The sequence below is a fragment of the Rhinocladiella mackenziei genome (genome assembly GCF_000835555.1).
Source record: "Rhinocladiella mackenziei CBS 650.93 unplaced genomic scaffold supercont1.1, whole genome shotgun sequence".
NCBI classification, from domain to species: Eukaryota; Fungi; Ascomycota; class Eurotiomycetes; order Chaetothyriales; family Herpotrichiellaceae; genus Rhinocladiella; species Rhinocladiella mackenziei.
The window spans coordinates 1602947-1613134 of NW_013550604.1; the positions used below are offsets into that span (position 1 = coordinate 1602947).

Here is a 10188-nt window from a genome sequence, read left to right on the forward strand (position 1 = left end):
GTTGGCAAACCTGTCTCTGTCTTTTCCATTCTCTGTTGTCGCCCAAGTTTCCAAATGGATTGTCACGGAAGGATCTGAGAACCCGTAGGAGATGTCTAGATTGGTATGTACCTCAACAGCCGTATGTGATATACCCGAGTATACACACTAAGCTCCAGTTCCACCTTGACAAGCTATCCGTGTAACCTTCGTATTATCCCCGCTGACTTACCCTGTCACGACCTAGGAATACCGAAGGCAATGGCGGAAACAGAAGGTAACCTTGCTGTCAGGAGGTCCTTCTCAAAACTATCATATGGAGTTGGAGGAGGTAAAGCTCAAAATACAAAAGGACGGCTACAGAATCCTTCCAAAACTTATCCGGGCGAAACTTGTGAGAAAGGCAAGAAATTCCACTGAGCCGCAGATGGAAGAACGATGTAAATCTCCTGGTGATGACGGCGCAGTCTGTGATGCCATTTTAAAGTGAACAAAATGATTTTCTGCACGTAAGTTCATTTTCAGATATTGACGAGAATCCACAAAGGGAATAAGGAAGAAAGGAAGAAAAGGAGAAACAAAAGGGGGAGAGAGAGAGAATTCCCTTGCTAAACCTCCCCTCCCACCTCGAAACTAATCCAAGATCAAAGCGTGGATGGCAATACACAAATCTCACGCCCGCCAGACAGAAATCCCGTTGAAGCCTGATTGGAACATGACCACAGGGCCCTGGAGCCGGATACGACCTTCCGGGGATCGCATAAGTTGGAGCATTTGCCAATGGATGTGAAAAAGAGGCGGGAGATGGAACGGTATATTGGAAGGAGATGTGGTCATTAGAGACGGCCAGATGCGTGTACAGGGATCGGACGGAATGAGAAAGTTGCTGCATCGGGCCATACTATCATGTTGTTGCAATACGAGTTCGGTTAAGGTAGATTCAAGTCCTCGTTCGGAATACTGCTTCGGGCATTTGCCCGCATCTTTTCAACCTCTTCTGAAAAATCTTTTTCCCAAGAAGGACTGTGTTCGCAGGACTCCTTGACATCTTAGAGGGAGGTCTAATATCCTGTATCGAGCTGCTGAGTGCTTGCTTTCGCTTCCATGGAGAGAGGGTTGTATTGAGAAAGGGAAAGTCTGGAGTTTGACCATAGCAAAGATTCGGGAGGCAAACGGGGTAAAAGACCCTCTATCACGGATCCTGTTTACCTACGAGCAAACTGCCCCCGATATGGGCCCAGGAATAATAGCGAGAAAGATGTCCAGATGGCAGCAAGGGGCAAATACCCCCGTACTGTCAACAGTGCTTGGCAGCCACGTGCAAGGCTGAACCCCGACTACGTCACAAGGCTGTTCCCGCGAATAATTCCTGCTACCGCCAGGCATGAATGAACCTGCGCACTTGACTGCGATATCTTTAGTGGATACCTGTCACAAAATCCCACAAACCAAATGAATTTCTCACCCAAGTACCACCAAAAATGAGTGACTCGATGCCGGACTTCAAGCTAAGCGCGGTGCTCCGGGGGCACAAGAGCGATGTATGAAACACCCGTTCTATACGCTGTTTCTCCAATTAACGCTGCACAGGTCCGAGCTGTCCTCCTTCCTGATCCTTCCTTCGCTATCACTGCGTCTCGCGATGGCTCCACTCGAGTCTGGAAAAGAACTGCCACCTCTCCCCCCACATACGATGACACGGAATCCTCCCATGGCGCTCAATTCAAAACCTGCTTAGCATACGTCCCTCCCTCCCAAGAGTTCGAAGAAGGTCTTATCCTCTCGTCGGGCCAAGATGGGCTTATTGAAGCGAGACGGCCATCTTCCACCACCGATCAAAATGCAGACGCTTTTATGGTGGGGCATAGCAATCAAGTCTGTTCATTAGATGTCTGTGTCTCAGCAAATTACTTTGTCAGCGGAAGCTGGGATAGTACGGCAAAAGTCTGGGAGATAGGAAGATGGGAGGTTGCATTCGATCTGCCTAATCACACCGCTACGGTTTGGGCAGTCCTGGCATACAGTCGGGACACCATTGTGACAGGATGCGCGGATCGTGCCATCAGAGTATTCGATATCCGAGGAAAGATGCTGGTGTCCTGGGACGGCCAGGACATCGTGCGCGCTCTTGCAAAACTTCCTGAAGGACATTCTACCGGAGCAGAGATTGCATCAGCATCCAATGATGGGGTTATTCGACTGTGGACTTTGAAAGGAGAACGGAGAGCTCAATTATTCGGTCATGAGTCGTTCATCTACTCCCTGGCCGTCCTCCCGTCTGGAGAGATTGTCAGTTCGGGAGAAGATCGCTCAGTTCGGATTTGGCACGGAACGAATTGTGTCCAAGCCATCACATTACCAGCAATCTCGGTTTGGAGTGTGTCTGCGTGCCCCAATGGCGATCTCATTGTCGGCTCAAGTGACAAGATGGCCAGGATCTTCACCCGGGAACACGAGAGAATGGCTGATGCAGACGCCCTCGCTGCTTTCGACGAATCGCTCCAGGCCTCAAGCATCCCTCAGCAACAAGTCGGCCAAATCAACGTGACCGATCTGCCCGGACCCGATTTCCTGCAACGAAAAGCAGGCACCAAAGAGGGTCAAAGTCAAATCATCAAGGAAGATGACGGCAGTGCGTCCCTGTATCAATGGTCTCTGTCGCAACAACAATGGATCAAGATCGGGCAGGTGGTGGATTCAGCAGGCGCCGGTGGGAACAAGACGGCATACCACGGAAAGGAATACGACTATGTCTTTGACATTGATATCGAAGACGGCAAGCCTCCCCTGAAGCTGCCTTACAATGTCACTCAGAATCCTTATGAAGCAGCCACCAAATTCCTTCAAGACCATGAATTGCCCCTGTCATATCTTGAAGAGACAGCCAATTTCATCATCAAGAATACTCAAGGTGCTACCCTGGGACCGTCACAGCCGGTGGGTGCGGATCCCTGGGGAACGGAGAATCGTTACAGACCCGGTGACGTACCGACGCCGTCCTACCAACCGCCTCCTGCTCCGGCCAAAAAGACTCTTCCTCAAAAGGAGTATCTGCCCGTGGTTATCGGCAAACCAGGCGCCGCCATGGCCCAGATCACAAAGAAGAACGCCGAGTATCGTGGAAGCGATATGAGTCTTTCGGCGAGCGACATCCAGAATCTGACGGCCGTGGCACAACAGCTGGAGAAATACAATTTCCAAGGGACCCCATCCATGTCTCCCTCTTCCACTCTGGGATCTGCCGTCTCATCCCTTATGAAGATTGCAACAGAATGGCAACCTCCTGCGAACCGCTTGGCTGGACTGGATCTTCTTCGTTTCATCGCGGCCGCGGTGAAGGAATTCCCTGTCACCCATGCTGAGGGCATTGACGTCGTCGCCAGCGTTTTGAGCAGCGAAATCTTCGACCGGGATTTCGTGGGCTCAAACAACAAATTGGCCATGATCGCAATGCGGTTCTTTTCCAATCTGCTCTATGGCTCCGTCACAGGACGAGGTCTAGTCGAAGAACACCTCGAGGGAATCATTGAAAGTCTCAAACACTTGTCCGCGTTCGTCTCGTCTGACATTTCCGTTGCCATTGCCCTGACGACTCTTTATCTGAATCTTGCTGTCTTCCTCACCACCAACAAGAGCTCTGGCACCGACGGCAATGTTAGCTACGGTCTTTTCCTTGTGGAGGAGTTGTCGAACATCCTCGGTGCTTTCCCCGCCGTCAACCATGCCGCGTCCGCAATCCCATCTGCACAGTCGACGGAACCTGCCTATCGCACCCTCGTTGCGTTGGGGACCGTCCTTGTGGGGCTTAAGCACGCAGAACTTGCGTCGGCTGCGAAGGATATCTTTGACGTGCCAAATACTTTGGCCCAGTTGCGAACGAAGAAGTACTTGGACGAGCCCAGATTTAGGACCGTCGTTGGCGAGATTCAAGCTGTCTTGAGATGAACCGAACGCCGAAGAGTGACAGTTCGACTCGGGGACGAGCGTTCTGAACTGTTTTCACGTTGGACCTGCATGTAGACGTGAAGCTTTCGACGATAGAAAATTGCACAAGTTGCGTGGCAATCACCGGCTAGATCATGGGACCATGATTCATGTCGCGATGAGAAAGGTAAACAATCAGACGTCAATCCGCAGAGGACAAATAAATCTCAGACACCACAGAGAAGGATCATCTGATAGATAAAATTGATTGTGCAGCTGAGAAAATGAGAATATGCTAACTGCTCAACGGGTTGACCCATCGCTCAAGGCTGCAGTCGAGTATGGTCGGGGCTAGTACAGGACCCTCTTTTCCCTTAATATTTCATATTTATACAAGTTTGGTATCAGGAATCCCCTGGTTAAGGATTTTCTGATCTCAATAAACGCCGACGCTATGCTTTGCTATGTCATGCGAGACCGCTAATCCACTCCCTGTGCAAAGGAGGGGAGAAGATTCCATGTCGAGAAAGGGGTCATGAAGCTGGCTCAGATGTGGCTTTTTCAGGTGTGCTGGTAGCTGCTTCAGATGTTGTAGGCTGGGGGAAAGGTCGAGAATGTGTTCGAGAATTCTTTTCCGAGGGCTTTTGTTCCATTAATCCGATCTGTGCAGCAAGAAGTGGCTGTTAGTGCGAGCTCGACAGAATCGTTTTCAAATCAACATCGTAGGGTGTCGCAGCGTATCTTTGCTCCAACTCCTGCTCACAGAAGCTCGGCCTTTCTTACCACTTCAATTCTGCGCCCATTTCTCAATCACAGAACTATATCCAATAGCGACGATAATTGAACTTCCATCTCCTACGATGTATCCAATTTCCCACAAAGGAGATCCTCTAACGCGATGTTTTTCTAACTCACCATCGTCAACAACTTCGCCACCCGCTCCGTCGGCTGTGCGCCCACACCCAACCAATACTTCGTCCTCGCGATATCGAGCGTAATATCCTTGAATTTTTTGGGTACAAATCTCTCGCCCGACGGGAGGAATTCCGGAGTATCTGGCGATGCCAACGGTGTCTGCGGGATTGGATTATATGTGCCTAGGACTTCCATGGGTTTCTTGTCGCGTGCGGATTTTGCCTGGGCAAGCACGATGTTGTAGATGGGGTTGCGCTTGGTGCCAAAGCGGGAGAGGCGGATGCGGAGGACCATTTTTTTTTTTTTTTTTTTTTCCCGATTTTGGTTTCGTGTTCAAGAAGGAAACCGAGGAGGGCGTCAGGAAAGGGGTAGAGTGACGTTGTATGGTCGTGAGAAGCCGTGGTTTGGTAGAGAGCAAATGCGCAGGAGCCTCGTTCGGAGCCAAAATTCTTTGACGGACTCCGATTGGTTGGGACCGAATGGCGCCAAGACTGCATAAGATCCACCTTGGGAACAAGTTTGTCACCACCGTCTGGGTCATGCTATTTCTTCCAGCGAAACGTTTCGGCCAAGAACGCTACCTAGTAAGTTCTCTGTACAGAAACGTGCTCTTACCAGAGTATGCCGTGTCCATTGTCCCTTCGCTGTGAGTGCTTCCGTGACCTCTGGGATCATCGTCTTCGACGTTTGTTAGAGCGGCCAAATAGTACACCGACTTCGGAACAAATTGCAATGAATCATTTGATATCTTCCTTTGCGGGAGATCTCGACTGGGAGAAAACGCCATGGCTAGGTTTCCATCACGATGTAATAAAGGATCACCCGCCATCCTCTTTCGCCATTTTAGACTACCCATATCGGGCAGACCTACGGTCTCAGACGGAGTTTCAAACCGAAATTCAAGATTTACGAGCCAGCGTTCATTACGTGGTGGCGAGACAGAAAATGCATTGCGTCTTGTCCAAAGTTGGCCGTTCTTCGGGCGGTTGGATTTGGTTTTGGAACTCTCCGTTGAGACACATAACTTCCGACAGTGTGAAGAACGAGCGCCAGGCGACCTTTCTTACAACCTCTTGTTTACGTCTGCTGACCAGTAAGAAGAACGATCAGCCACAACTTCTGTCTCCCACCCGCTCAGAACGTGTCCTAACAACACTTCAAGACGCGCGGAATATCATCCGGGACTTAGTCATTTGCAAGAACCTGTAGTAGATGAAGAACCACGGAGACACCGACTCTGTAGGACGGTCTTCCGTCCCTGTAGGGGAGTTGCCGACATGTTTACACGTGCAGACTCCGCCATAGGACAAAGTTCCGTCTCACTGGTGTTACGCAACGAACGAATCCGTCCAGTTACGTGCTAAACTTAGGAAGGGCTGGTACTTTTTCCTCTGCGATCTGCTGGAAACCAATTCCTACTCTGAAGCCGAGTATGTATGTCTGATTGAGCCGACTGGTTTACCTCCCTCGTGGCGTATTGTCACCCTTGGTCCGACGGCCTGGGAAGCTGCACAGAGATTGGCGCGCAAAGGAATTGCATTGTTCTGGGCCAGGATTGCTGCGCACCTTATATCGGACACGTTGGAACTTGAAATCGCAGCCTACCTACCTTGTATCGCCACCTTCAACAGACGTAGACCATACCACGATCCTAACATTATCAGACTTATTTCGACCTGCAAGAAGGATTCTGAAGCAATGACTCTCAGCAATTCGAATCCACGACATCTACCTTGTGCTCTGCTGCGCAGTCAGGGAATCCGCTGTGTAGTCTGGTTCGAGGATGCTATCGCCCACTATGGAGTCCCGACGGCTGTATTCGACTTGTATGTCCTCGTGCAGGACCCTGCGTCTGCTGCAAAATTGCTACTGCAGAGCGGATGGACTTTCATGCAACGAGAACAAAAGATTGGAAACGCCCTGCATGCAGTATGCGCTGTCCCCACCTACACAAAACTCGATACGACGAGCAGGGGAGCTTCCGGGGCCTACGACCACCGTTCTCCTTCGCGCTGAGGATTGGAATTTCGACCTCGAACAGCATTGCTCTCCTGATACTGTGATCCCTCCGCTAGCGCCGCTACTAGACGCTCTGATCGATAGTTGGTTAGACAGTCCTGACGACAACCTCATGCTCCGAATGCACCTCGGCTGCATGATCGCTTATCTCTATGGTTATGCACCCGAGCTGCAACAAGAGACATTTGCAGCACAACTGAAAAAGGAGCATCGCCAGTATCATTATGATGTTCGTTCAGAGATGACGACCGGAACTGCACCATTCTTAAATCGTCAACGTCAAGTTCGAGAAGAATCAAGGAAAGCTCAGCAGTCAATCCCTAAGAGAGATCAGGCATGAAAGGTGTTCTAGCTGTCAAGCGAAGTATACGTCTAGGAAGGTGCCGGCCAAGGCTTCGTACGTCTTGTGTTTTACTTGCTTTTATGTTTGTTTGTGTAAGGGTATATATGCTATTCTGCACACGAATCAACTTGATGTTAACTATTCGTACCTTTTTGTAGATTGCAGTAGCGGAGTGGTGCGGAACTTCTTTCCTGACAGTTTGCCTGTCTGTCATTCGCATGTACTACTCCCACTGGCAAACTTGATACGCCACCTTGCTCGTTAAGCTCGCGAGCTTCCACTCCTTTTGTTTTGTCTGTTTGTCGTCTTTGTTTCTAGATTCTAGATTGAATGCCAGTAGCTATACAAATCAAGTGTTCGGTTTTGCTAAAGTTTATAGAGAAACACGTTTTGAATTGATTCTATGAAGCCAGTTGCCTAATCTGACAATCTCATCACCTTGACGGGAAACCTGTGAAGGACGTCAGCGTGAGAACCAGTTCTTAGATAGAAAAGACGCACCAGATTCGGTCCATCCTACGTTTTTCCAGTAGTCGTAATTACCAAATCCGTAATTGGGGACAAACCATTGAACCCATTCCACAGAAGCATTGGGAACATTGTCGGCGAAGAGGCTCATATTCTGTGACTTCAACCACACAAGTAGGTGGATAATGTCTTGGGCGTCTGTCTCCTTCTTTACCTCAGTTGCTCGTCCGCCAATGGCACCACATTTGGCGTCTAGTATTATGGCCGGGTGCAGGACCTGCACCGTAGTATTGTTGTGAGTAATAGCCATTGTCTCTGTATTTTGGTTGAAAGTCCCCTTGAAAAGGCCCGGAGGTGTAAGGATTTCTATCTCGACCGGTGGAGCGCTCAAGTAGTATGTGTGGAGCGTCCTTGGATCGACGCTGAATTTGCCTTCGCCATATGCTTTGATGAGATCTCGTGCTGTCTTAGTCTGCCCCTGAGGAACGACTACGTCAACATCTTCTGTGACTCTAGAAGAACCCAGCATGTTTCAAGTTTGCGAGGAGTTGCGCGAGTGCCGCCGTGGCCTCCTTGACTTGTTCCGAAGTCGGTTTTGCTACTACTGATGATGACATATCGACGAGGTTTGGATGTGGTTTGCTAGAGTAAGGACTTGGACCTAAACAGAGTGAGCAGATGTATTTGGGGGTGGTACGATTAGGAGAGCAAGGAGTTCTGGAGATGTCCAAATAAAATGGATTTGATAACGAAAGGATTGTCAGGCACAGCCGGGAAAGGAGTGGAATGTAGTTGTGTGGCGGGTCTTCGCGATGGTGATGAACCAACGGCGGTTTCGATGGTGTAAAGCGCGTATGTGTCGAATGTGCGGCCGTGGGTAAGCGAGGCCACCATGCCCGAGAGAGGCCCTTCTAAACCTGAGGCGGATTTCCCGTCAACGAGATTACTGAGATAGACTCTGATTGCCTTTGCGAAGAACATATGCTGTTTATGTTCTGGTCTGGAAGAAGCTTTATGCTTAACGCGAGCCGTACTACTTCCTGACATCAGACCACTCCATGACGTACTAATCGTCTCCTTCGTCTCGCACGAACAAAATACTCCCCTTGCTTGGAACTGTCAATATATCAGTATCTTATGATTCGATCCTTTCTACCTAGCAAAGCAATCGTACCATTCCTCGCTGCAAGAAAGTTTTCCAAAATGGCGCTCAAGGTCAGTACAATCATCTATCGTCCTCCTCCGGATAACCATTTCCGAGTGTTGGTCTTTCTTTATTATCCACCCTTCCAGAAGACTTCACATTGTCCTGTACATCAGAATTCCAAGACGCACGATTACTGAAGGAGTGGGATACAGACCATCGGAGCCAAAAAAGCAGCCGAACTCGATAAAGAGCTCATGAGCGAAGAAGGCGGCTTCAGCATCGATCAATTAATGGAACTGGCAGGATTGAGTGTTTCACAGGCTGGTAAGCAGAGCCGCCGCACGCCCTATATGGTCGTATGGCATTACAGCACACCGACATGCGTCTCAAGAGACACCGTGATAAGTGTTGGAAATGACACTGACATGGCATGCGTTTGTTTCTTGATGCAGTATACAAAGTCCACCCGCCTTCTCAAGGCAAGAATATCCTCATCGCGTGCGGGCCAGGAAATAATGGTACGCTTTAATCTCTCGTCCTGCTCCCCCGTTTCTTTCATCTATTCTCCCTCTGTGCATTTTCAAACAGCATCAACCCAGTTCTGATCTCAACCTTGTCAGGAGGCGATGGCCTCGTCTGTGCTCGCCATTTGCACCACTACGGCTACGCTCCCACAATCTACTATCCCAAGCCCACTAACACAACCCTTTTCGCCGGGCTCCAAAAACAGCTTCGCCACCTCCACATTCCTTTCCTCAGCACAATCGAAGAGTTTGCCTCCGCGCTGGAGAGCGCGGATCTCGTCATCGACTCGCTTTTTGGCTTCAGTTTCCGTCCCCCGGTCCGGCCGCCCTTCGACACCGCGCTGAGCCGTATCATCTCCTCACACAAGCCGATTCTGAGCGTCGATATTCCCTCGTCATGGGACGTGGAAGGGGGACCGCCGGCGCAAGACCAGCTAGGAGCTGACTTCATGCCAAGGTACTTGATTAGTTTGACAGCTGCGAAACCGTGTGTTCGGTGGTTCAAGGGCGAGAGGCATTTCATTGGGGGCCGGTTCTTGTCCGAGGATGTCGCGAAGAAATATGGGCTTGAAGCGCCTGGGTATGAGGGTGTTGATCAGATCGCGGAAGTCCCGGTTGACATCCCTGTTGAGAGGTTGTGAGAGATCTTGTGACGGGGACGATGGCCGGGATCGAGAGGGGTGGTTGGTCTCATTGAAAGATTTCTTCCGCTACGAGGCAAAGGAATGGGGATGAAAAGAAAAGAATGAATAGCGGTCATTATGATCAGAGACCACAAAAGAGGAAGAATGCGTACTTGGTACCACCCATGCTGTGCACGTTAGCGTCGCTGATGAACATAAACGACATTGGTGAATCACCAAATCAAG

At 50.0% G+C, this 10188-nt stretch overlaps 5 protein-coding genes across 5 annotated transcripts; 3 read left to right on the plus strand and 2 right to left on the minus strand.

The window, feature by feature from the left end:
- Positions 1-1460: 1460 nt before the first annotated feature.
- Positions 1461-3924, plus strand: Z518_00565 (uncharacterized protein; the record flags this gene model as incomplete). Its single annotated transcript, XM_013421167.1, has 2 exons — positions 1461-1520; positions 1570-3924. 2 exons carry the CDS (start codon positions 1461-1463, stop codon positions 3922-3924), a joined length of 2415 nt encoding a protein of 804 aa, XP_013276621.1.
- Positions 3925-4809: 885 nt separating this feature from the next.
- Z518_00566 (ribosomal protein S16) lies at positions 4810-5112 on the minus strand (the record flags this gene model as incomplete). Its single annotated transcript, XM_013421168.1, has 1 exon — positions 4810-5112. One exon carries the CDS (start codon positions 5110-5112, stop codon positions 4810-4812), a length of 303 nt encoding a protein of 100 aa, XP_013276622.1.
- A 1404-nt stretch (positions 5113-6516) lies between these two features.
- Positions 6517-7177, plus strand: Z518_00567 (uncharacterized protein; the record flags this gene model as incomplete). The annotated part of the gene is made up of 2 exons (XM_013421169.1): positions 6517-6644; positions 6694-7177. 2 exons carry the CDS (start codon positions 6517-6519, stop codon positions 7175-7177), a joined length of 612 nt encoding a protein of 203 aa, XP_013276623.1.
- Positions 7178-7643: 466 nt separating this feature from the next.
- Positions 7644-8177, minus strand: Z518_00568 (uncharacterized protein; the record flags this gene model as incomplete). Its single annotated transcript, XM_013421170.1, has 1 exon — positions 7644-8177. The coding sequence occupies one exon, from the start codon at positions 8175-8177 to the stop codon at positions 7644-7646; it is 534 nt and encodes a 177-aa protein (XP_013276624.1).
- An 872-nt stretch (positions 8178-9049) lies between these two features.
- On the plus strand, positions 9050-9960 carry Z518_00569 (YjeF family domain-containing protein; the record flags this gene model as incomplete). Its single annotated transcript, XM_013421171.1, has 3 exons — positions 9050-9119; positions 9248-9313; positions 9416-9960. 3 exons carry the CDS (start codon positions 9050-9052, stop codon positions 9958-9960), a joined length of 681 nt encoding a protein of 226 aa, XP_013276625.1.
- Between the last annotated feature and the right edge of the window lie 228 nt (positions 9961-10188).